Raw genomic sequence first — 27,317 nt, 5'->3', positions numbered from 1 at the left:
GAAAAAATTGGGAAAAAATTGGGAAAAAAACCCAGAAAAATTGGGAAAAAATGAATAAAAAATTCAGGAAAAAATGGAGAAAAGTTGGGAAAAATTGAGAAAAAATTGGGGAAAAAATTGGGAAAAAATCAGAAAAAAATCAGAAAAAATTTTAGGAACTCCAAAATTTTTTGGGACACTTTTTCCCCTAAAATGTTGGGAATTTTTTATTGGATTTGCAGAGGATTCAGTGTACATGGAGAAAACGAGTGACCTCAGTGAATATGTGATGAACGAAACTGGGAGGATTTTCTATGGAACTGAAGATCAAATCGCTGAGAGATCCTGGAATTATGGCCAGGTGAGGTTGGCCTGAAAAATCTGGGATTTGTACCCAAAAAATCCTGGAATTTGTACCCAAAAAATCAGGAATTTATGCCGAAAAAATCCTGAAAAAATCCTGAAAAAATCAGGAATTTATCCCAAAGAAATCCCCTAAAAATTGGGAATTTATCCTGAAAAAATCAGGAATTTATTCCAAAAAAATCACAAAAAATTGTGGAATTTATCCTGAAAAAATCAGGAATTTATCCCAAAAAAATTCCCTAAAAATTGGGAATTTATCCTGAAAAATCTGGAATTTATCCCAAAAAAATCACAAAAAATTGTGGAATTTATCCTGAAAAAATCAGGAATTTATCCCAAAAAAATTCCCTAAAAATTGGGAATTTATCCTGGAAAAATCAGGAATTTATCCCAAAAAAATCCCCTAAAAATTGGGAATTTATCCTGAAAAATCTGGAATTTATCCCAAAAATCCCCAAAAATTGGGAATTTATCCTGAAAATCTGAATTTATCCCCAAAAATCCCCTAAAAATTGGGAATTTATCCTGGAAAAATCAGGAATTTATCCCAAAAAAATCCCCTAAAAATTGGGAATTTATCCTGAAAAATCTGGAATTTATCCCAAAAAAATCCCCTAAAAATTGGGAATTTATCCTGGAAAAATCAGGAATTTATCCCAAAAAAATCCCCTAAAAATTGGGAATTTATCCTGGAAAAATCAGGAATTTATTCCAAAAAAATCACAAAAAATTGTGGAATTTGTCCTGAAAAAATCCAGAATTTATGCCCAAAAAAATCCTGATAAAATCTGAAGTTTATCCCAAAAAATTCAGGAATTTATCCCCAAAATCCTGGGATTTATCCCCAAAAAATCCTGGAATTTATCCCCAAAAAATCAGAAATTTATCCTGAAAAAATCCCAAAAAAGTCAGGAATTTATCCCAAAGAAGTCACCAAAAAATGTAGAATTTATCCCCAAAAAATCTCCAAAAAACCTTAAATTTATCCCCAAAAAATCTGGAATTTATCCCTAAAAATTTGGAATTGATCCCCAAAAAATCAGGAATTTATCCTGGAAACATCCAGAATTTATCCCCAAAAAATCCCCCAAAGATCAGGAATTTATCCCGAAAAAATCCTGAAAAAATCCAGAATTTATCCCCAAAAAAATCTGTCTGTCTGTCTGTCTGTCTGCCCAAAAATTTGGGATCCAAAATTTGCCAAAAAAATCCCAAAAATTGATCCAAAAAGAGCAATTTTGGTGCAAAATTGAATGAATTTTGGGCAAATTTTAGGCAAATTTTGGTCATTTCTGGTTGGAATTTTTGGGGAATTTTTGGGAATTTTGGGAATTTTAGGATCCCAAAAATTCTGAACTCTTCCAGAAAAAAATTAGGATCTCAAATTTGGGTCAAAATCCAAAAATCAAATTGATTCAAAAGGAGGAATTTTGGTGCCATTTTAGTAAATTTGGGGCAAATTTTGGGGCAAATTTTGGCCATTTTTGATCAGATTTTTTGGGGGATTTTTGGGATTTTTGGGAATTTTGAGATCCTAAAAAATTTGGGATTTTCCACCAAAATTTGGGATCCAAAATTTCTCCAAAATCCCAAAAATCGACACAATTTTGGTGTCATTTTGACGAATTTTGGGCAAATTTTGCTCAAATTTTCATCATTTTTGGGGAATTTTGGGGAATTTTTGGGAATTTTGGGAATTTTGGGATCCCAAAGAATTTGGAGATTTTTCACCCAAAATTTGGGATCCAAAATTGTCCAAAAAACCCAAAAAAAGCCAAATTTTGATGTAATTTTTTGACATTTTGCTCAAATCTTCCCCATTTTTCATCGGATTTTTTTTGGGTTTTTTTGGGAAAACTCCCCAAAAACCCCAAAAATTCCCAAAAAATCCCCAAATTTTGATGTTTCAGTTCGAGCCAGGGGTGCTGGACGCCTGTCTGTCTGTCTGTCTGTCTGTCTGCCCAAAAATTTGGGATTCAAAATTTGCCCAAAAAACCCCAAAAATTGATCCAAAAAGAGAAATTTTGGTGCAAATTTAACCAATTTTGGGCAAATTTTGGGGCAAATTTTGGCCATTTTTGATCAGATTTTTTGGGGGATTTTTGGGAATTTTGGGAATTTTGAGATCCTAAAAAATTTGGGATTTTCCAACCAAAATTTGGGATCCAAAATTCAGCCAAAAAACCCCAAAAATTCATCCAAAAAGAACAATTTTGGTGCAAATTTCATGAATTTTGGGCAAATTTTGGGGCAAATTTTGGTCATTTTTTTGTCAGAATTTTTTTTGATTTTGGGGAATTTTTGGGAATTCTGAGATCCCAAAGAGTTTTGGGATTTTCCACCAAAATTTGGGATACAAAATTGTCCAAAAACCCCAAAAACTAACAAAATTTTTGACAATTTTGACGAATTTTGCCCAAATATTCCCCATTTCTTATCGGATTTTTTTGGGGTTTTTTTTGTAAAACTCCCCAAAAAACCCCAAAATTCCCAAAAAACCCCCAAATTTTGGTTTTCCAGTTCGAGCCAGGGGTGCTGGACGCCTGTCTGTCCATCCTGGATCGCCGCCGAATGCCGCACAGCGCCAGGGGAGATCCCGTCATGGTGGCACGAGTCGTGTCGGCTATGGTGAGAGTTTGGGGAAATTTGGGGGAATTTGGGAATTTTGGGGAATTTGGGGAGTTTAGGGAAAAATTTGGGGGAATTTGGGAAGAATTTGGGGGTTTTGGAATTTTATGATTTTGGGGTTTGGGTTTTGAAGGAATTTTTGGGATTTTAAGGGGAAAAATTTTGGGGAAAATTTCTGGGATTTTGGGGATTTTGGGAAAATTTGGGAATTTTTGGGGAATTTTTGGGATTTTGGGTGATTTTGGGGGGAAAATTTTTGGGATTTTGGGGGAAATTTCTGGGATTTTGGGTCATTTTTTGGCGAAATTTTTGGGGGATTTGAGGTGGAATTTTGGGGATTTTGGGAGGAGATCCTGTCATGGTGGCACGAGTCGTGTCAGCTATGGTGAGAGTTTGGGGGAAATTTGGGGAAATTTGGGAATTTTGGGGAATTTGGGGAAATTTGGGGAGTTTAGAGAAAAATTTGGGGAAATTTGGGAAGAATTTGGGGAGTTTTTGGGGGGAATTTTGGTGATTTTTGGGGGATTTTTGGGGGTTTTGAAGGGAATTTTTGCGATTTTAAGCGGAAAATTTTTGGGGAAAGTTTCTGGGATTTTGGGGATTTTGGGGAAATTTGGGAATTTTTGGGGAATTTTTTGGATTTTGGGTGATTTTGGGGGGAAAATTTTTGGGATTTTGGGGGAAATTTCTGGGATTTTGGGTCATTTTTTGGGAAAATTTTTGGGGGATTTGAGGGAAATTTTGGGGATTTTAGGTGGAATTTTTGGGATTTTGGGAGGAGATCCTGTCATGGTGGCACGAGTCTTGTCGGCTATGGTGAGAGTTTGGGGGAAATTTGGGGGAAATTTGGGGAAAATTTGGGAATTTCGGATAATTTGGGATTTTTTGGGATTTTTGGAGAAAATTTGGGGAAAAATCTGGGGGTTTTTAGGGGAATTTTTGGGATTTTAAGGGGATTTTTTGTGATTTTTAGTGGAATTTTGGTGGTTTTGAAGGGAATTTTTGGGGGTTTTAGGGGAATTTTTGGGAAATTTTGGGGTTTTTGGGACAATTTGGGAATTTTTGGGGAATTATTGGGAAAATTTGGGGGGGTTTTAGGGGAACTTTTGGGATTTTAAGGGGATTTTTGGGGGTTTTAGGGAATTTTTGGGGTTTTTAGGGGAATTTTTTGAGATTTGAAGGGGAAATTTTGGGGTTTTGAGGGAATTTTGTGGGATTTTTTGGGGAATTTTTGGGGGATTTCAGGGGATTTTTGGGGGAAATTTTGGTGATTTTTCGGGGAATTTTTTGGGAATTTTTTTTTTTTTTTGGGGAAATTCTGGGATTTTAGGAGAGAATTTTCAAGGATTTTGGGGGAAATTTTGGGAAGATTTGGGGGAATTTTAGTGGATTTTTGGTGATTTTTTGGGGGATTTTTGGGGATTTTTGGGGATTTTTGGGAGGTTTGAAAGGAATTTTTGGGGGTTTTAGGAGAATTTTTTGGGGAAAATTTCTGGGATTTTGTGTGATTTTTGAGGATTTTAGGAGGAATTTTTTGGGCTTTAGGGGAATTTTTGGGGATTTTTGGGGAATTTTTGGGAGGAGACCTGTCATGATGGCACGAGTCGTGTCGGCTATGGTGAGAGTTTGGGGAAAATTTGGGGGATTTTGGGGATTTTTGGGATTTTTTTGGGGTTTTGGAGAAAAATTTGGGGGGTTTTGGGGGGAACTGTGGGGATTTTTGGAGGAATTTTGGCATTTTAAGGGGAATTTTTGTGGATTTTAGGGCAAATTTTTGAGTTTTTTGGGGGCGAATTTGGGATTTTGGGGGAAAATTTCTGGGATTTTTGGGGTTCTTTGGGGTTGTGGGGATTTCTGGGAATTTTGGGAAAATTTGGGATTTTTGGAGGATTTCTGGGAATTTTTTGGGAAATTTTGGGGGGTTTTGGGGGGAATTTTTGGGATTTTAAGGGGAAATTTTGGGGATTTTAGGGAGAATTTTCCAGATTTTGAGGGAAAATTTTGGGGAGTTTGGGGAGAAAATTTTGGGGGAAATTTTGACAATTTTTGGGAAAATTCTGGGATTTCAGAAGAGAATTTTTCAGGATTTGGGGGAAAATTTGGGGGATTTTGAGTCTTTTTTTGGGCGGATTTTGGGGGAAATTTCTTGAATTTTTGGGGAAGATTTTGGTGGAATTTTGGGTTAAATTTTTTGGGTTTTGGGGGAATTTTTGGGATTTTGGGATAAGATCCTGTGATGGTGGCCAGAGGGGTGTTGGCTATGGGGAGAATTTGGGGAAATTTGGGGGAAATTTGGGGGAAATTTGGGGACTTTGGGGTTTTTATGAAAAATTTGGGGAATTTTTTGGAAAATTTGGGGGGTTTGGGGAAAATTTGGAGGGTTTTTAGGGGAATTTTGGGGATTTTAAGAGGAATTTTTGAGATTTTCAGGGGAAATTTTGGGGATTTTTGGGAAAATTTTCTGGGATTTTGGGAAAATTTGGAAAAATTCCTGGAATTGTTGGGAATTTTTGGGAAGATTTGGGGGGTTTTGTGGGAAATTTTTGGGATTTTTGGGAAAATTTTCTGGGATTTTGGGACAAATTTTGGGGATTTTTAGGGATTTTTTGGGATTTTTGGGGGATTTTTGGGGGTTTTGAAGGGAATTTTTGGGGTTTTTAGGGGAATTTTTGGGAAATTTTGGGGATTTTGGGGGATTTTTGGGAGATTTTTGGGGTTTTTTTGAGGGTTTGAAGGGAATTTTTGGGGGAAATTTCTGGGTTTTTGGGATTTTTTGGGAAAACTTTAGGAAGAATTTTGGGGGTTTTTAGGGGAATTCTTGGGATTTTAAAGGGATTTTTTGTGATTTTTTGGGGATTTTTGGTGATTTTTGGTGATTTTTAGGGGAAATTTCTTGGATTTGAAGGTGAAATTTTGGGGTTTTGAGGAAATTTTTTGGGAATTTTTTGGGAATTTTTGGGGATTTTTGGGGGAAGTTATGTCAATTTTCTGGGATTTTAGGAGAGAATTTTCAGAGATTTTGGGTTAATTTATTGGGATTTTGGGGGAAAATTTCTTGGATTTTTTGGGGCATTTTGGGGAAATTTTGGGAATTTTGGGGTCAATTTTTAGGATTTCCAGGGGATGTTTTGGGGAGTTTTGAAGGGAACTTTTGGGGGTTTTAGGAGAATTTTTGGGGGAAATTTTTGGGATTTTGGGTCTTTTTTGGGCTGAAATTTTTGGGGATTTTGGGGGAAATTTCTGGGATTTTGGGTCATTTTTTGGTGGAATTTTTTGGGTGGAATTTTTGGGATTTTGGGAGGAAATCCAATGATGGTGGCACGAGTCGTGTCGGCTATGGTAGGAATTTGGGGGATTTTATGGGATTTTGGGAAAATATGGGATTTTTTGGGTTTTTAGGAAAAATTTGGGGTAAATTTGGGGGGTTTTGGGGGGATTTATGGGGATTTTTGGGGGATTTTTTGTGTTTTTTAGGGGAACTTTGATGATTTTTAGGGGTGTTTTTGATATTTTTACGTCATTTTTTTGGGGAGAAATTTTGGGATTTTGAGTCATTTTTTGGGGGGAAAATTTTGGGAAATTTGGGGTCAATTTTTAAGATTTCTAGGGGATTTTAAGGGAATTTTGGGGTTGTTTTTGGGCAATTCCTTGGATTTTGGGGCGATTTGGGGGGAAATTTTTGGGGTTCTTTGGGGTTGTGGGGATTTCTGGGAATTTTAGAAAAATTTGGGGATTTTTGGGGGATTTTTGGTGATTTTTTGGGGATTTTTGGGAGTTTTAGGAGGAATTTTTGGGATTTTAAGGGCAAATTTTGGGGTTTTGTGGGAATTTTAAAAATTTTTTTTGGATTTTTTGGGGAATTTTTTTTGGGATTCTTGGGGGAAATTTTGGGGATTTTTGTAGGAATTTTTGGGGATTTTTTGGGGGAAATCTTGACAATTTTGGGGAAAATTTTCTGGGATTTTAGGAGTGAATTTTTCAAGATTTTGGGTTAAATTTTTGGGATTTTAGGGGAATTTTTGGGATAAAATCCGGTGATGGTGGCACGGGTGGTGTCGGCTATGGTAGGAAATTTGGGGGATTTTGGGTATTTTGGGGGGAAATTGGGGATTTGGGAATTTTTGGGATTTTTTGGGGAATTTTTGGGAAATTTTGGGGGCTTTTGGGGGGATTTATGGTGATTTTTGGGGGATTTTTTTGGGCTTTTTTGGGATTTTTAGGGGAATTTTTGGGGATAATTTCTGGGATTTTGGGGGATTTTTTGGGGAAATTTTGGGGATTTTTTGGGGGAATTTTTTGGATTTTGGGAGGAGAGCCTGTGATGACGGCATGAGTGGTGTTGGCTACGGTAGGAAATTTTGGGGATTTTTGGGGATTTTGGGAATATTTGGGGGGAAGTTGGGATTTTGGGATTTTGGGGGATTTTTTTAGGAGATTATAGGGAGTTTGGGGGGAATTTTGATGATTTTTGGGGGAAAATTTGGGATTTGGAGAGGATTTTAGCGGATTTTTTGGGGGGAATTTTTGGGGTTTCCTCAATTTTTCACCAATTTTTTTCACGATTTTTTCCACTTCCAAAATTCCAATTTTTCCCAAATTTTTTCCCAAAATTCCCATTTTTTCCCAAAATTCCACATCTGGGGAAGAATCTGAGTCACTTTTGGATGGGAATTTCTCAAATTTTGAGTCAAAATTTGACTCATTTTTTGTGGAATTTCCTCCATTTTGGGTCAAAATTTTTTGGGATTTTTGGGAATTTCAAAATTCCAATTTTTCCCAAAATTTTTCCCAAAATTCCCATTTTTTCTGAAGATTTGGTTAAGAATTTGAGTCACTTTTGGTGAAAATTTCTCGACTTTTGGCCAAAATCTGAGACATTTTTGGGTGAAATTTCCTCCATTTTTTACCAATTTTTTCGCGATTTTTCCGTGATTTTTTCCACTTCCAAAATTCCGATTTCTCCCAAAATTTTTTCCCAAAACTCCCATTTTTTCCCCAAAATTCCACATCTGGGGAAGAATCTGAGTCACTTTTCAGTGACAATTACTTGAGTTTTGGGTCAAATTTGACTCATTTTGGGTCTAATTTTTGCAATTTTTTGCCGATTTTTTCTGCGATTTTTGCCACTTCCAAAATTCCGATTTTTCCCAATTTTTTTCCCAAAATTCCCATTTTTTCCAAATTTCCTCTTTTGGCAAAGAATCTGAGTGACTTTTGGTGAAAAATTCTCAACTTTTTGGCCAATATTTGACACATTTTAGGCCTAATTTTCTCAATTTTTCGCCGATTTTCTTAGCGATTTTTTTGAGTTCCAAAATTCCGATTTTTCCCGAATTTTTTTCCCAAATTCCCGATTTTTCAGGTGAATTCCCTGGACGCCAGCGGGGTCCTGGTGGGGAACTGGACGGGAGATTATTGCCAGGGAACAAACCCCTCGGCCTGGGCAGAGTTCGGGAATTTGGGATCAAATTTCCTCCATTCTGGGTGGAATTTTTTCGCGATTTTTTCAATTCCCAAAATTCCAATTTTCCCCAAAATTTTTCCCAAAATTCCCATTTTTTCTGAAGATTTGGTTAAGAATTTGAGTCACTTTTGGTGAAAATTTCTCGATTTTTGGCCAAAATCTGAGACATTTTTGGGTGAAATTTCCTCCATTTTTTACCAATTTTTTCGTGATTTCTTCGCGATTTTTTCCACTTCCAAAATTCCGATTTTTCCCAAATTTTTTTCCCAAAATTCCCATTTTTTTCCCAAGATTTGGGGAATGATTTGAGCCACTTTTGACACGAATTCCAACCATTTTGGGTCAAATCTAACTCATTTTGCGTCTAATTTTCGCAATTTTTCGCCGATTTTTTCCGCAATTTTTTCAATTCCCAAAATTCCGATTTCTCCCAAAATTTTTTCCCAAAATTCCCATTTTTTCCCACAATTCCACATCTGGGGAAGAGTCTGAGTCACTTTTGGTGAGAATTTCTCAAGTTTTGGCCAAAATCTGAGACATTTTTGGGTCTAATTTTCACAATTTTTCGCCGATTTTTTCCACGATTTTTGCCACTTCCAAAATTCCGATTTTTCCCAACTTTTTTTCCCCAAATTCCCATTTTTTCCCAAAATTCCACATTTGAGGAAAAATCTGAGCAACTTTAGATAGGCATTTCTCACTTTTTGGATCAAATTTGATTCATTTTGGGTCTAATTTTCGCAATTTTTCGCCGATTTCTTCACGATTTTTTCGATTTTCCTAATTCCGATCTTTTTGGGAATTTTTTCCCAAATTCCCGATTTTTCAGGTGAATTCCCTGGACGCCAACGGGGTCCTGGTGGGGAACTGGACAGGCGATTTGGGGCAGAATTTGGGAAGGAATTGAGCAGTTTTGGGTCAAATTTCCGACATTTTGAGCTCAAATTTCCTCAATTTCTCACCGATTTTTTTGGGATTTTCGCAATTCCCAAAATTCCCAAAATTCCGATTTTCTCAGCATTTTTCTCCTCAAAATTCCACATTCAGGGAAGAATCTGAGTGACTTTTGGTGGGAATTTCTGGAGTTTTGGGGCAAAATTTGACTCATTTTGGGTGGAATTTCTGCAATTTTTCGCCAATTTTCTTCGCGATTTTTTCCACTTCCAAAATTCCGATTTCTCCCAAATTTTTTCCCACAATTCCCATTTTTTCCCAAGATTTAGGGAAGAATCTGAGCCATTTTTTGGAATGAATTCCAGCAATTTTGGGCAAAATTTGACACATTTTGGGTCTAATTTTTGCAATTTTTCGCCGATTTTTCCGCGATTTTTTCCACTCCCAAAATTCCAATTTTTCCCAAATTTTTTCCCAAAATTCCCATTTTTTTCCCAAAATTCCACATCTAGGGAAGAATTTGAGTCACTTTTGGATGAGAATTTCTCGAGTTTTGACCAAAATTTGACTCATTTTGGGTGTAATTTCTTCAATTTTTTACCAATTTTTTCACAATTTTTTCAATTCCCAAAATTCCAATTTCTCTGGAATTTTTTCCCCAAATTCCCATTTTTTCCCAACTTCTGGGAAGAATCTCAGCCATTTTTTGGAACGAATTCCTGCGATTTTGGGTCAAATTTGACTCATTTTAGGCGTAATTTCTGCGATTTTTCACCGATTTTTTTCGTGATTTTTTTCCACTTCCAAAATTCCGATTTTTCCCAAATTTTTTTCCCAAAATTCCAATTTTTTGGGTGATTTCCCTGGACAGGGAACTGGACAGGCAATTTGGGGCAGAATTTGGGAAGGAATTGAGCAGCTTTTGGTCAAATTTCTGCCGTTTTCAGCCACAATTTCCTCATTTCTGCACCGAATTTTTCCGGAATTTTTTCCACTCCCAAAATTCCGATTTTTCCCGAATTTTTTCCCAAAATTCCCATCTTTTCCCAAGATTTGGGGAATGATTTGAGTCACTTCTGACATGAATTCCAACCATTTTGGGTCAAATTTGACTCATTTTGAGTGGAATTTTCGCAACTTTTCGCCGATTTTCTTCGCGATTTTTGCCACTTCCGTAAATCCAATTTTTCCCAAATTTTTTTCCCAAATTCCCGATTTTTCAGGTGAATTCCCTGGACGACAACGGGGTCCTGGTGGGGAACTGGACGGGCGATTATTCGCAGGGCACAAACCCCTCGGCCTGGGCAGGATCCGTGGGAATCCTGCGGAGTTTCCTCACCTCCGGAGCTCCTGTGCGCTACGGGCAGTGCTGGGTGTTTGCCGGCGTGGTGACCACTGGTTTGTACTGGTTTGGACTGGTTTGGACTGGGAGGGGGTGGGGGAGGGTTGGGGAGAACAGGGAAAAAAAATTTGGGGAAAATTGGGTGAAATTTGGGGTTTTTATGGGGAAAAATGGGGAAAAATCAGGAAAAAATTGGTGTTAAAGTGGGAATTTTTGATACTGGTTTATACTGGTTTATACTGGTTTGGACTGGGAGGGGATGGGGGAGGGTTGGGGGGAACAGGGAAAAAAAATTTGGGGTGAATTGGACAAAATTTGGGGTTTTTATGGGGAAAAATGGGAAAAATCAGGAAAAAATTGGTGTTAAAGTCGGAATTTTTGATACTGGTTTATACTGGTTTATACCGGTTTGGACTGGTGTTACTGGGAGGGAATGGGGGAGGGTTGGGGGAAAGTGAGGAAAAAAATTTGGGGAAAATTGGGTGAAATTTGGGGTTTTTGTGGGGAAAAAATGGGGAAAATTTGGTATTTAAGGCTGGTTTTTTATACTGGTTTATACTGGTTTGTACTGGTTTATACTGGTTTATACTGGTTTGGACTGGGAGGGGATGGGGGAGAGTGGGAGGGAACAGGGAAAAAATTTGGGGAAAATTGGATGAAATTTGGGGAAGTTTTGGGGTTTTAAAGGGGAAAAAAGGCTAAAAAATGGGGAAAAATTGGAGTTAAAGTGGGAATTTTTGATACTGGTTTATACTGGTTTGGACTGGTTTGGACTGGTTTGGACTGGTTTGGACTGGGAGGGGATGGGGGAGGGTTGGGGGGAACAGGGGAAAAAAATTTGGGGTGAATTAGACAAAATTTGGGGTTTTTATGGGGAAAAAATGGGGGAAAAAAGGGAAAATTTTGCTTTTAAAGTGGGATTTTGATGGTGGTTTTTCATACTGGTTTGTACTGGTTTATACTGGTTTGGACTGGTTTGGACTGGGAGGGACTGGGAGGGGATGGGGAGAGTGGGAGGGAAGTGGGGAAAAAAATTTGGGGAAAATTGGGTGAAATTTGGGGTTTTTATGGGGAAAAAATGGGAAAAAATTGGGGAAAAAATGTAGGAAAATCACTCTTAAAGGGTAATTTTTATACTGGTTTATACTGGTTTATACTGGGTTATACTGGTTTATACTGGGTTATACTGGTTTGGACTGGGAGGGGGTGGGGGAGGGTTGGGGGGAACAGGGGAAAAAAATTTGGGGTGAATTGGACAAAATTTGGGGTTTTTATGGGGAAAAAATGGGGAAAAATTGGTATTTAAGGCTGTTTTTTATACCGGTTTGTACTGGTTTGTACTGGTTTGTACTGGTTTGGACTGGGAGGGAACTGGGAGGGAACTGGGAGGGAAGTGGGGAAAAAATTTGGGGAAAATTGGATGAAATTTGGGGAAGTTTTGGGGTTTTAAAGGGGAAAAAAGGCTAAAAAATGGGGAAAAATTGGTGTTAAAGTGGGATTTTCATACTGGTTTATACTGGTTTGGACTGGTTTGGACTGGGAGGGAACTGGGAGGGAACTGGGAGGGGCTGGGAGGGAACTGGGAGGGAACTGGGAGGGGCTGGGAGGGAACTGGGGAAAAAATTTGGGGAAAATCGGATGAAATTTGGGGTTTTTATGGGGAAAAAATGGGGAAAATGGGAAAAAAATGGGAAAAATTGGGGAAAAATCGGGAAAAATGGTTTGGACTGGTTTGTACTGGTTTGGACTGGGAGGGGATGGGGGAGAGCGGGAGGGAACTGGGGAAAAAATTTGGGGAAAATTGGGTGAAATTTGGGGTTTTTATGGGGAAAAATGGGGAAAAATGAGGAAAAAATTGGTGTTAAAGTGGGAATTTTTATACTGGTTTGTACTGGTTTGTACTGGTTTGGACTGGGAGGGAACTGGGAGGGGCTGGGAGGGAACTGGGGAAAAAATTTGGGGAAAATCGGATGAAATTTGGGGTTTTTATGGGGAAAAAATGGGGAAAAATGGGAAAAAATTGGAGTTAAAGTGGGAATTTTTATACTGGTTTGTACTGGTTTATACCAGTTTGTACTGGTTTGGACTGGTTTGGACTGGTTTGGACTGGGAGGGAAGTGGGAGGGAACTAGGAGGGAAGTGGGAGAAAAAATTTGGGGAAAATTGGGTGTAATTTGGGGTTTTTATGGGGAAAAACGGGGAAAAATGGGAAAAAATGGTTTAAAAATTGTAAAAAAATTGTAAAAAAATTGGGGAAAAATCGTAAAAAAATCAGGAAAAATAATTTAAAAATTGTAAAAAGTCATTCAAAAGAATTTAAAAATCAGGGAAAAAAATCAGGAAAAAATCAGGAAAAATTCAGGAAAAATCGGAAAAAAATTGGGAAAAATTGTAAAAAAAATTGTAAAAAAAATGGGAAAAAAAGTAAAAAAATTGGGGAAAAATTGGGAAAAATCGTTAAAAAATCGTCAAAAAAAGGAAATAAAAGGGAAAAAATCTTTTAAAAATTGGGGAAAAATGGGGAAAAAATTGCAAAAAAATGGGGAAAAATGTTTAAAAAATTGGGAAAAAATCATTAAAAAATCATTTAAAAATCGTAAAAAATCAGAAAAAAATCGGGAAAAAATTGCGAGAAATCCCTGGCTGGTCCTAACTGGTTCTAACTGGTTTATACTGGTTTATACTGGTTTGGACTGGGAGGGGATGGGGGAGAGCGGGAGGGAACAGGGAAAAAAATTTGGGGAAAATCGGGTGAAATTTGGGGTTTTTGTGGGGAAAAAATGGGGAAAATTTGGTATTTAAGGCTGTTTTTTATACCGGTTTGTACTGGTTTGTACTGGTTTGTACTGGTTTGGACTGGGAGGGAACTGGGAGGGAACTGGGAGGGAAGTGGGGAAAAAATTTGGGGAAATTGGATGGAATTTGGGGAAATGTTGGGGTTTTAAAGGGGAAAAAAGGCTAAAAAATGGGGAAAAATTGGTGTTAAAGTGGGATTTTCATACTGGTTTATACTGGTTTATACTGGTTTGGACTGGGAGGGGGTGGGGGAGAGTGGGAGGGAACAGGGAAAAAAAATTTGGGGTGAATTGGACAAAATTTGGGGTTTTTATGGGGAAAAAATGGGAAAAAATGGGGAAAAAATGGGGAAAAATTGGTATTTAAGGCTGTTTTTTATACTGGTTTGGACTGGTTTAGACTGGTTTGGACTGGGAGGGAACTGGGAGGGAACTGGGGAAAAAATTTGGGGAAAATCGGATGAAATTTGGGGTTTTTATGGGGAAAAAATGGGGAAAAATGGGAAAAAATTGGAGTTAAAGTGGGAATTTTTATACTGGTTTGTACTGGTTTGTACTGGTTTGGACTGGGAGGGAACTGGGAGGGGCTGGGAGGGAACTGGGGGAAAATTTTGGGGAAAATTGGATGAAATTTGGGGTTTTTATGGGGAAAAAATGGTTTAAAAATTGTAAAAAAAAATTTAAAATTTAGGGGAAAATCGTAAAAAAATCAGGAAAAATCATTTAAAAATTGTAAAAAGTCATTTAAAATTATTTCAAATTTAGGGAAAAAAAACCAGGAAAAAATCAGGAAAAATTCCGGAAAAAATTGGGAAAAAATCAGATAAAATCAGAAAAAATTGGGAAAAATTGTAAAAAAAATTGAAAAAAAATGGGAAAAAAAATGTAAAAAAATTGGGGAAAAATTGGGAAAAAATCGTTTTAAAATCGTTAAAAAAAGGAAATAAAAGGGGAAAATCTTTTAAAAATCGAGGGGAAAAATGGGGAAAAAATTGCAAAAAAAAATTGAGAAAAATCGTTAAAAAAATGTAAAAAATCAGGGAAAAAATTGAAAAAAAATTGGGGAAAAATCGTAAAAAAATCAGGAAAAATCATTTAAAAATTGTAAAAAGTCATTTAAAAGAATTTAAAAATCAGGAAAAAAAATCCGGAAAAAATCAGGAAAAGTTCAGGAAAAAATCAGGAAAAAATTGGAAAAAAATCGGATAAAATCAGAAAAAAATTGGGAAAAATCGTAAAAAAAATTGGAAAAAAATGGGAAAAAAATGTAAAAAAATTGGGGAAAAATTGGGAAAAAATAGTTAAAAAATCGTTTAAAAATCGTTAAAAAATCGTTTAAGAAAGGAAATAAAAGGGGAAAAATCTTTTAAAAATTGAGGGGAAAAAATGGGAAAAAATTGCAAAAAAAAATTTGGAAAAATCAGGTAAAATCGTAAAAAAAAAGTTTAAAAATTGGGGAAAAATCTTGAAAAAAATGGTAAAAAATTGTAAAGAATTATTAAAAATTGTTTCTAAATTGGGAAAAAATAATTTAAAAATCATTTAAAAATCGAGAAAAATGGTAAAAAATCGTTTAAAAATTGGAAAAAATTGGGGAAAAAATTGCAAAAAAATGGGGAAAAATCTTTAAAAAATTAGGAAAAAATCATTTAAAAATTAGGAAAAAATCAGAAAAAATCAGAAAAAATCATTAAAAAATCAGGAAAAAATCATAAAAAATCATTTTAAAATGGTAAAAAAATCATTAAAAATCATTTAAAAATCATTTAAAAATCGTAAAAAGTCGGGAAAAAACCAGAAAAAAATCAGGAAAAAATCAGAAAAAAATCATTAAAAAATCGTTTAAAAATCGTTAAAAATCGTTTAAAAATCGTAAAAACTCAGAAAAAAATCGGGGAAAAATCGGGAAAAAATCGGGAAAAATCCCCAAACTGGTCCAAACTGGTTTTTACTGGTTTTTACTGGTTTATGCTGGAAGGGACTGGGAGAGGATTGGGACGAAATTTGGGGGAGTTTTGGGTCTTTGAAATGGTCAAAACTCGTTAAAAAATGATTAAAAAATCAGGAAAAATTGTTTAAAAATCAGAAAAAATGAGAAAAAATCGTAAAAAGTTGAAAAAAATCTGGAAATAATCTGGGAAAAAATAGTAAAAAATGGTTTAAAAAATGGAAAAAATCAGATAAAATTGGGGAAAAAATCAGGAAAAATGTTTAAAAAATTGGAAAAATCGTTTAAAAAATTGTAAAAAATTGTAAAAAAATTTGGGAAATAATTGGGGGAAAAATTTTAAAATAATTGGAGGAAAATAGTAAAAAAAGGTTTAAAAATCCTTAAAAATAATTTAAAAATCGGAGAAAAAATCAGAAAAAAATCAGGAAAATAATCAGATGAAATCAGAAAAAACCAGGAAAAATTGGGAAAAAATTGGGGGAAATCGTTAAAAAATTGGGGAAAAAATGTAAAAAAATTGGGGATAAATTGGGAAAAAATTGTGCAAAAATCATTTAAAAATCGTAAAAAATCATTAAAAAATCAGAAAAATCAGAAAAAATCAGAAAAAAATCAGGAAAAACATAAAAAAAATCTTTTTAAAAATCGTAAAAAATCATTTAAAATCGTTAAAAATAATTTAAAAATCATTAAAAAGTCGTAAAAAATCATCAAAAAATCATTAAAAATTTGGGAAAAAATCATTTTAAAATCATTTAAAAATCATTAAAAAATCATTTAAAAATCGTAAAAAATCAGAAAAAAATCGTAAAAAATTGGGAAAAAATCAGAAAAAAATCGGGAAAAATCCCCAAACTGGTTCCAAACTGGTCCCAACTGGTTTTTCCCGGTTTTCCCCGCTCAGTGCTGCGCTGCCTGGGGCTGCCCACCCGCACAGTGACCAACTACAACTCTGCCCACGACACAGACACCTCACTGACCACTGACATCTACCTGGACGAGGCCATGAAACCCCTGGAGAGGCTCAACACCGACTCTGTCTGGTACTGGGAGCGACTGGGAGCGACTGGGAGCGACTGGGAGCGACTGGGAGGGACTGGGAGGGACTGGGAGGGGAAAAATGGGGAAAATTTGGGTAGAAATGGTGGAAAAATGGGGAAAAAATGGGAGAAAAATGGGGGGGAAATGGGGAGAAATGGGGAGGAAAGGGTTAAAAATGGAGGAAATTGGGGTTTGGGGTTACTGGTTTGTACTGGTTTGGGACTGGTTTATACTGGTTTCTACTGGGAGGGACTGGGAGAGGAAAAAAGGGGGAAAAATGGGGAGAAAGCGTGAAAAAATGGGGAAAATTGGTGGAAAAATGAGGAAAATATGGGGGAAAATGGGGAAAATATGGGGAAGAAAGGGTTAAAAATGGGGTTGGGGGTTACTGGTTTGTACTGGTTTGGGACTGGGAGTTACTGGTTTATACTGGGAGGGACTGGGAAGTGAAAAATGGGGAAAAATGGTGAAAAAATGGTGAAAATAGGGGCAAAAATGGGGAAAATATTACTAAAAATGGGGAAAACATGGGAGAAAATTGGGATTTTCTTACTGGTTTCTTACTGGTTTATACTGGTTTGGGACTGGGAGTTACTGGTTTATACTGGGAGGGACTGGGAGGGGAAAAAATGGTGAAAATTGGGGAAAAAATGACTAAAAATGGTGAAAAAATGGGGAAATAAGACTAAAAATGGGGAAAATATGGGGGAGAAATGGGGAGGAAAGGGTTAAAAATGGGGGGAAATTGGGGTTTGGGGTTACTGGTTTGTACTGGTTTGGGACTGGGAGGGACTGGGAGGTGAAAAAATGGTGAAAATTTGGGAAAAATATGGGGAAAAAATGACTAAAAATGGGGAAAAATGGGGGAAATACGGGGAGGAAAGGGTTAAAAATGGGGTTTGGGGTTACTGGTTTGTACTGGTTTGGGAGTGGGAGTTACTGGTTTATACTGGGAGGGACTGGGAGGTGAAAAAATGGTGAAAATTTGAGGAAAAATGGGGAAAAATGGGGAAAATTACTAAAAATGGGGAAAATATGGGGAAAAATGAGGAAAAATGGGAGAAAATTGGGATTTTCTTACTGGTTTCTTACTGGTTTATACTGGTTTGGGAGTGGGAGTTATTGGTTTATACTGGGAGGGGAAAAATGGGGAAAATTTGGGGAAAAATGGTGAAAAAATGAGGAAAAAATGAGGAAAAATGGGGAAAATCGGTGAAAAAATGGGGAAAAAATGACTGAAAATGGGGAAAAAATGGGGGAAAATGGGATTTTCTTACTGGTTTGTACTGGTTTGGGACTGGGAGTTACTGCTTTGTACTGGGAGGGGAAAAATGGGGAAAATTTGGGGAGAAATGGTGAAAAAATGGGGAAAATCGGTGGAAAAATGGGGAAAATATGACTAAAAATGGGAAAAAAATGGGGGGAAATGGGGAGGAAAGGGTTAAAAATGGGGGAAATGGGGGTTTGGGTTTACTGGTTTGTACTGGTTTGTACTGGTTTGGGACTGGGAGTTACTGGTTTGTACTGGGAGGGACTGGGAGGCGAAAAAATGGGCAGAAATGGTGAAAAAATGGGGAAAAAATGACTAAAAATGGGGAAAATGGGGAGAAATGGGGAAGAAAGGGTTAAAAATGGGGTTTGGGGTTACTGGTTTGTACTGGTTTGGGACTGGTTTATACTGGTTTATACTGGGAGGGAACTGGGAGGGGAGAAAGGATGAAAAAATGGGGAAAATATGACTAACAATGGTGAAAAACTGGGGAAATATGACTAAAAATGGGGAAAATATGGGGAGAAATGGGGAGGAAAGGGTTAAAAATGGGGGAAATGGGGGTTGGGGTTACTGGTTTATACTGGTTTGTACTGGTTTGGGACTGGTTTGGGACTGGTTTGGGACTGGGAGTTACTGGTTTATACTGGGAGGGGAGAAAGGGTGAAAAAATGGGGAAAATTGGTGGAAAAATGGGGAAAATATGAGTAAAAATGGGGAAAAAATGCAAGAAAATATGGGAGAAAATTGGGATTTTCTTACTGGTTTATACTGGTTTGGGACTGGGAGTTACTGGTTTATACTGGGAGGGACTGGGAGGGGCTGGGAGGTGAAAAAATGGTGAAAATTGGGGAAAAAAGTGACTAAAAATGGGGAAAAAATAGGGGAACATGGGGAGGAAAGGGTTAAAAATGGGGGAAATGGGAATTGGGGTTACTGGTTTGTACTGGGAGATACTGGGAGGTGAAAAAATGGGGAGAAATGGTGAAAAAATGAGGAAAATAGGAGCAAAAATGGGGAAAATATGACTAAAAATGGGGAAAAATGGGAGAAAATTGGGATTTTCTTACTGGTTTCATACTGGTTTGTACTGGTTTGGGACTGGGAGATACTGGTTTACACTGGGAGGGGAAAAAATGGGGAAAATCGGTGGAAAAATGAGGAAAATGGGAAAAATGGGGAAAATATGACTACAAATGGGGAAAAAATGGGGAAAATTGGGGTTTGGGGTTACTGGTTTGTACTGGGAGGGACTGGGAGGTGAAAATATGGGGAGAAATGGTGAAAAAATGAGGAAAATGTGGGGAAAAATGGGGGAAATATGGGGAAGAAAGGGTTAAAAATGGGGTTTGGGGTTACTGGTTTATACTGGTTTGGGACTGGGAGGGACTGGTTTGTACTGGGAGGGAACTGGGAGGAGAGAAAATGGGGAGAAATGGTGAAAAATGGGGAAAATAGGAGGAAAAATGAGGAAAATATGACTAAAAATGGGGGAAAAATGGGGAAAATTGGGGAAAAATTGGGGAAAAATGGGGTTTGGGGTTACTGGTTTATACTGGGAGAGACTGGGTTATAGTGGGAGGGACTGGGAGGAGAAAAATGGGGAGAAATGGAGAAAATTTGGGGAAAAATGGGGAAAAATGGGGAAAATCGATGAAAAAATGGGGGGAAAATGGGGGAAAATGGGGAGGAAAGGGTTAAAAATGGGGGAAATTTGAATTGGGGTTACTGGTTTGTACTGGTTTGGGACTGGGAGTTACTGGTTTATACTGGGAGGGACTGGGAGGTGAGAAAATGTGAAAAAATGGGGAAAATTTGGGGAAAAATTGGGAAAATAGGGGGAAAATGGGGAGGAAAGGGTTAAAAATGGTGGAAAATGGGGTTTGGGGTTACTGGTTTGTACTGGTTTGTACTGGTTTGGGAGTGGGAGATACTGGTTTATGCTGGAGAGACTGGGAGGAGAAAAATGGAGAGAAATGGTGAAAAAATGGGGAAAATGTGACTAAAAATGGGGAAAATATGGGGGAAAATTGGGGTTTTCTTACTGGTTTATACTGGTTTGGGACTGGGAGTTACTGGTTTATACTGGTTTACACTGGGAGGGACTGGGAGGTGAAAAAATGGTGAAAATTTGAGGAAAAATGGTGAAAAATGTGGAAAATTACGAAAAATGGGGAAAAAATGGGGAAAATATGGGGAAAATGAGAAAAAATGGGGGAAAAGTGGGATTTTCTTACTGGATTCTTACTGGTTTATACTGGTTTGGGACTGGGAGATACTGGTTTGTACTGGGAGGGACTGGGAGGGGAGAAAATGGGGAGAAATGGTGAAAAAATGAGGAAAATAGGGGCAAAAATGGGGAAAAAATGACTAAAACTGGGAAAAAATGGGGAAAATTGGGGGAAAAATGGGGGGAAAATGGGATTTTCTTACTAGTTTATACTGGTTTGCACTGGTTTGGGACTGGGAGATACTGGTTTGTACTGGAAGGGGAAAAATGGTGAAAATTTGGGGAGAAAGGGTGAAAAAATGGGGAAAAAATGGGAGAAAAATGGGGAAAATAGGGGGAAAATGGGGAGGAAAGGGTTAAAAATGGGGAAAAATGGGGTTTGGGGTTACTGGTTTGGACTGGTTTGGGACTGGTTTATACTGGTTTATACTGGGAGGGACTGGGAGAGGAGAAAGGGTGAAAAAATGGGGAAAAATGGGGAAATTAGGGGAAAAAATGGGGAAAATATGACTAAAAATGGTGAAAAAACGGGAAAAATATGGGGAAAAATGGGGAGGAAAGAGTTAAAAATGGGGGAAATGGGAATTGGGGTTACTGGTTTGTACTGGTTTGTACTGGTTTGGGACTGGGAGATACTGGTTTGTACTGGGAGGGGAAAAATGGGGAAAATTTGGGGAGAAAGGGTGAAAAAATGGGGAAAATCGGTGGAAAAATGAGGAAAATATGACTAAAAATGGGAAAAAACCGGGGAAAATATGGGAGAAAATTGGGATTTTCTTACTGGTTTATACTGGTTTGTACTGGTTTATACTGGGAGGTGAAAAAAGGTGAAAATTTGAGAAAAAATTGTGAAAAAATGGGGAAAATTGGGGAAAAATGCGGAAAATTTGGGGAAAAAATGGGGAAAAATCGCAATTTTCTTACTGGTTTTACTGGTCCATACTGGTTTATACTGGTTTGTACTGGTCCATACTGGTTTATACTGGTCTATACTGGGAGGTGAAAAAATGGGGAAAAAAATGGGAAAATTGGGGAAAAAATGGTGAAAATTGGGGAAAAAATGGCCAAAAAATGAGGAAAAAATGGGGAAAAATGGGGAAAAAATGAGGAAAAATTGCGATTTCCATACTGGTTTATACTGGTTTGTACTGGTTTGTACTGGTTTATACTGGTTTGTGCTGGTCCCAGGAATTTCCACGTGTGGAACGACTGCTGGATGAAGCGCCCTGACCTCCCCGACGGCTACGACGGCTGGCAGGTGGTGGATGCAACACCCCAGGAGACCAGCAGCGGTACTGGTTATACTGGTTATACTGGTTACACTGGGAGGGACTGGGAGGGACTGGGAGGGACTGGGAGGGACTGGTTTGGGGTGGTTTGGACTGGTTTATACTGGTTTATATTGGTTTGGACTGGTTTAGACTGGTTTGGACTGGTTTGGGGTGGTTTGGACTGGTTTGGGGTGGTTTGGACTGGTTTATACTGGTTTGGGGTTGCTTATACTGGTTTATACTGGTTTATATAAATTTTAATTTCTTATACTGGTTTATACTGGTTTGGACTCGTTGGGACTGGTTTGGGGTGGTTTGGACTGGGAGGGACTGGTTTGGGGTGGTTTATACTGGTTTATACTGGTTTATATCAATTTTAATTTCTCATACTGGTTTATACTGGTTTATACTAGTTCTTACTGGTTTATACTAGTTTATAGCAATTCTAATGCTCTATACTGGTTTATACTGGTTTATACTGGTTTATACTGGTTTATACTGGTTTATACTGGTCCAAACCAGTCCAAACCAGTCCATAGTGGTCCATACTGGTTTATACTGGTTTATACTAATCCCTGACCCTCCCCACCCATACCACTTTATACTGGTTTATACTGGTTTATACTGGTTTATATTACTTTATACTGGTTTATACTGGTCTATACTGGTCCAAACCAGTCCAAACTGGTCCATACCGGTCCAAACTGGTCCAAACTGGTCCATACTGGTTTATACTGGTTTATACTGGTCCCTGACCCTCCCCAGCCATACCACTTTATACTGGTTTATACTGGTTTATATTACTTTATACTGGTTTATACTGGTTTATACTGGTCCAAACCAGTCCAAACCAGTCCAAACCGGTCCAAACTGGTCCATATTGGTTCATGCTGGTCCAAACTGGTTTATACTGGTCCATACTGGTCCATACTGGTTCATACCGGTCCATACTGGTCCATACCGGTCCATACCGGTCCATACTGGTCCATACTGGTCCATACTGGTCCATACTGGTTTATACTGGTCCATACTGGTTCATACTGGTCCATACTGGTCCATACTGGTCCATACTGGTCCGCAGGGCTGTTCTGCTGCGGGCCGTGCTCAGTCAAGGCTGTGAAGAACGGCGAAGTCTTCCTCAAGTACGACACGCCCTTCGTCTTTGCTGAGGTGGGTCCCACTGGTTTGTACTGGTTTGTACTGGTTTGTACTGGTTTGTACTGGGAGGGGGTTTGGGGCAGTTTTAGGTGTTGGAAATTGGGGAAAATCGTGAAAAAATGGTGAAAAAATTGGAAAAAATCGTTAAAATTTAGAAAAAGTCGGGAAAAAATTGGGGAAAATCGGGAAAAATTCCATACTGGTTTATACTGGTTTATACTGGTTTATACTGGTTTATACTGGCAGGGACTGGGAGGGGACTGGGACTTGCTGGGGTGGAATTTGGGGCAATTTGGGGCTTTGAAATGGTCAAAAATGGGGAAAAACGGGGAAAAATCGGGAAAAATCAGGAAAAATCGGGAAAAATTGAGAAAAATCTGGGAAAATGGGGAAAATTCTGCTCGGTCGATGCCAATGCGGGGCGGCGGGCGTGTCTATGCTAACGAGGGGCGTGGCCCGCCCATGCTAATGAGGTGGGCGTGGCCCGCCTATGCTAATGAGGTGGGCGTGGCCAGGTGAACAGCGACAAGGTGTACTGGCAGCGGCAGAGCCACGGAGGCTTCGCCGTGGTGCACGTGGAGGAAGGAGCCATCGGCCGCCGCATCAGCACGCTGGGCGTGGGGACCATGGCCAGGGTGGACATCACTGACCAGTACAAGCACCCTGAGGGTAAACTGGGATGGACTGGGATGGACTGGGAGCAATGGGAATCAATGGAGATCAATAGGAGTCAATGGGGATCAATGGGTATGAATGGAGATCAATGGAAATCAATGGGAATCAGTGGGGATCATTGAAAATCAATGGGAACCAATTGGAATCAACGGGAATGAATGAGGATCAATGGGGATCGATGGGGATCAATGGAAGTCATTGGCAATCAATGGGGATCAATGGGAATGAATGGGAACCAATTGGAATCAATTGGAATCAATGGGAACCAATGGGGATCAATGGGCATCTATAGGGATCAATGGGACTCAGTGGGGATGAATGGGGATCAATGGAAATCAATGGGGATTGATGGGAACTAATGGGGATCAATGGGAACCAATGGGGATCAATGGGAACCAATGGGGATCAATGGGAATCAATGGGGATCAATGGGGATTAATGGAAATCAATTGGGATCAATGGGGATGAATGGGAACCAATTGGAATCAATGGGGATCAATGGGAATCAATAAGGATCAATGGGAATCAATGGGGATCAATAGGAATGAGTGGGAGTCAGTGGGGATCAATGGGGACCAATGGGGATCAATGGGAATCAATGGAAATCACTGGGAACCAATGAGGATCAATGGGAATCAATGGGAACCAATGGGAATGAATGGGGATCAATTGGAATCAATGGGGATCAATAGGAATCAATGGGAATCAATAGGAATCAATGGGAATCAATGGGGATCAATGCGAACCAATGGGAATCAATGGGAACCAATGAGAGTCAATTGAAATCAATGGGAATCAATGGGAATCAATGCAAATCAATGGGAATCAATGGAAATCAATAGGAACCAATGGGGATCAATGGGAATCAATAGGGATCAATGGGAACCAATGGCAACCAATGGCAACCAATGCACTTCCAGCTCACCCCATCCCCACCCAACCCCAACCACTAACCAATCAATAACCAATAACCAATCAATACCCAATCAATAACCAATATCCAATACCCAATCAATAATCAATAACCAATCAATAATCAATAGGCTCGGAGGAAGAGCGCCGCGCCGTCTCCACCGCCACCTCGCACGGCTCCCGCCCCCCCCGCCGAGGCCACGCCCCCCCGGGCGAGCTGTCCATCAAGCTGGGGGCGGGGCCAGCGGTGGCGGGGGCGGAGCTTGGGCTGTGGGCGGAGCTAAGGAACGCGGGGATCCAGCCAATCACGGTGCGGCTCAGGATGGCGCTGGGCGCGGTCAAGTACACCGGAGTGGCCGGAGAGGCTTTTCGGCACGAGCAGCACCGCCGGACCATCCCGCCTGGACAGGGTGGGACACTGCTTTGGACTGGGAGGGACTGGGAGGGACTGGGAGGGAAATGGGAGGGAACTGGGAGGAAAAAATTTGGGGTGAATCGGGTGAAATTTGGGGTTTTTATGGGGAAAAAATGGGGGAAAATTGGAGGTAAAGTGGGATTTTCATACTGGTTTATACTAGTTTGGACTGGGAGGGAACTGGGGGAAAAAATTTGGGGTGAATCGGGTGAAATTTGGGGGTTTTATGGGGAAAAAATGGGGGAAAATTTGAGTTAAAATGGGATTTTCATACTGGTTTGGTACTGGTTTGGGACTGGGAGATACTGGTTTGGACTGGGAGGGAACTGGGAGGGAAGTGGGAGAAAAAATTTGGGGTGAATCGGGTGAAATTTGGGGGTTTTATGGGGTGAAAATGGGGAAAAATGGAGGTAAACTGGGATTTTCATACTGGTTTATACTGGGAGGGTGCTGGGAACAAACTGGGAGGGACTGGGATGAACTGGAACAAACTGGGAGTTACTGGTTTGTACTGGGAAGGACTGGGAGAGTATTGGGATGGACTGGGATGGACTGGGATGAACTGGGCTGAACTGGGATGAACTGGGATGAACTGAGATAAACTGGGATGAACTGGGATGAACTGGGAGAGAGTTGAAGGCGTGAAAAATGAGCAGAAAAGGTGAAAAATGGGTGGAAAAGGGAGGAAAAAAGGGGTTTGGGGTTAATGATTTGTACTGGGATGGCACTGGGCTGGCACTGAGCTATACTGGGATAGCACTGGGCTATACTGGGATGAACTGGGCTGAACTGGTCTGAACTGGGAGCCCAATCCCCCCGCAGAGGACACGGTGACCATGACGGTGACGTACGCCGAGTACCAGCCCCACGTGGGTGACCAGGACGCCCTGAAGCTCACCGTGGTGGGAAGTGTCCAGGAAACGGGGCAGGTTCTGGCCAAGGAGCTCAGGGTCCGGCTGCACACCCCCGAGCTCACCCTGACGGTGAGGGGGATGATCCCGAAATTCCCGGGATTCCCGGGAAAAAGTTGGGAGAGGATGGGAGTTTGGGGGGATTGTGGGATTTGGGGGGAATTGTGGGGTTTTGGGATGGGGCTGAGGTGGGTGGGTAGACCTGGTGGCCCGAATTCCTCATTGAAAACAATGGGGTAGACCTGATGGCCCAAATTCCTCGTTGACTTCAATGGGGTAGACCTGATGACCAAAATTTCTCATTGACAGCAATGGGGTAGACCTGATGGCCCAAATTCCTCATTGAAAGCAATGGGGTAGACCTGGTGGCCCAAATTCCTGATTGAAAGCAATGGGGTAGACCTGGTGGCCCAAATTCCTCACTGAAAGCAATGGGGTAGACCTGCTGTCCCAAGGTCCCTGTTGACTTTAATGGGGTAGACTAGAGGTCCCAAATTCCTCATTGAAAGCAATGAGGTAGACCTGATGGTCCAAGGTCCCCGTTTACTTTAATGGGGTAGACTAGATGTCCCAATTTGCCTATTGGCTGTAATGAGGTAGACCTGCTGTCCCACTGTCTTAACTGGGTAGCCCAGCGGTGCCAATATCCCTATTGACTGCAATGGGTAGACTTGATCTCCCAATTTCCCCTTTGACTAGAATGGGGTAGACCTGATTTCCTGATTGGGTAGATCTGATGTCCCAAAAATCCCCATTTATCACAATGGGTAGACCTGATGTCCCAAAAATCCCCATTGATCACAATGGGTAGACCTGATGTCAAAAAATCCCCATTGCTCACAATGGGTAGACCTGATGTCCCAAAAAATCCCCCTTGCTCACACTGGGTAGACCTGATGGCCCAAAAAATCCCCCTTGATCACAATGGGTAGACCTGATCTCCCAAAAATCCCCATTGGTCACAATGGGTAGACCTGATAGCCAAAAATCCCCATTGATACAATGGGTAGACCTGATGTCTTTAATGCTTTATTGTCTTTAATGGGTAGACCTGGTGTCTGTTAAACCGCCATTGCTTTCAATGGGTAGACCTGATGCCCAGAATATTTTGGGGCCAAAAATGCCAATTTTGGGGTCCAAATCTTGCTAAAATATCATTATTTTTGAGCAAAAAAACTCATGTAGGGCTAAAAAATCACAATTTTGGGGCTGAAAACCTTTATTTGGGTTCAAAACAAAGAGTTTGAAGGTTAAAAATGGGGATTTTTTTGTGATTAAAAATGGGGATTTTTGGGGGATCAAAACTGGGATTATCTTGAGGTGAAAAATAGGGGTTTTGGGACTGGAATTTTCCGGGATGCAAACAGAAATTTTGGCTTTCCTGGCAGCTCCTGGGCCCAGCCGTGGTGGGGCAGGAGGTGCCGATCCAGGTGGTTTTCCAGAACCCTCTGCCCGAGCCTCTCACCGGGGCCTCGCTCAGGATGGAGGGGGCAGGAATCGCCTGCCCCAAACCAGTGGCACTGGGGTGAGACTGGGAGGGACTGGGAGGGAACTGGGAGGGACTGGGATGGACTGGGAGGGAACTGGGAGTGGATTGAGTGGGACTGGGATGAACCAGGAATGACTGGGATTGACTGGGACCCATTAAGCTCATACTGGGAGGGAAGAGGAGGACCACCATAGCGGTCCATACTGCTTTATACTGGTTTATACTGGTTCCAGCTCGGTGGGGGCGGGGCAGATGCTCCAGCTCAGCACAATCGGCAGTGGGGTAGACCTGCTGTCCCTAATTCCTTATTGACTATAATGGGGTAGACCTGCTGTCCGAAATTCCCCATTGACTATAATGGGGTAGACCTGCTGTCCCAAATTCTCCATTGACTATAATGGGGTAGACCTGTTATCCAAAATTCCCCCTTGACCATAATGGGGTAGACCTGCTGTCCCAATTTCCCCATTGACTATATTGGGGTAGACCTGCTGTCCCAATTTCCCCATTGACTAAAATTGGGTAG

General features: G+C 39.8%; 1 protein-coding gene across 1 annotated transcript in view; it reads left to right on the top strand.

The window, feature by feature from the left end:
- Window positions 1–27,317, top strand: part of TGM1 (transglutaminase 1) — a 43,614-nt gene that overhangs the window by 15,427 nt on the left and 870 nt on the right. Inside the window, exons 4-13 of the mRNA XM_085044392.1 lie at window positions 222–340; window positions 2,866–2,973; window positions 10,555–10,729; window positions 16,324–16,462; window positions 21,149–21,252; window positions 22,313–22,401; window positions 22,905–23,058; window positions 24,108–24,386; window positions 25,214–25,374; window positions 26,691–26,827. Coding sequence (XP_084900518.1) covers window positions 222–340; window positions 2,866–2,973; window positions 10,555–10,729; window positions 16,324–16,462; window positions 21,149–21,252; window positions 22,313–22,401; window positions 22,905–23,058; window positions 24,108–24,386; window positions 25,214–25,374; window positions 26,691–26,827 — 1,465 coding nt within the window. The remainder of the gene's footprint in view (window positions 1–221; window positions 341–2,865; window positions 2,974–10,554; window positions 10,730–16,323; window positions 16,463–21,148; window positions 21,253–22,312; window positions 22,402–22,904; window positions 23,059–24,107; window positions 24,387–25,213; window positions 25,375–26,690; window positions 26,828–27,317) is intronic.

The sequence above is a fragment of the Lichenostomus cassidix genome, unplaced genomic scaffold, assembly GCF_008360975.1.
Source record: "Lichenostomus cassidix isolate B80296 unplaced genomic scaffold, HeHo_3.0 HiC_scaffold_36, whole genome shotgun sequence".
NCBI classification, from domain to species: Eukaryota; Metazoa; Chordata; class Aves; order Passeriformes; family Meliphagidae; genus Lichenostomus; species Lichenostomus cassidix.
This window is presented reverse-complemented; position numbering and strand designations above follow the sequence as displayed.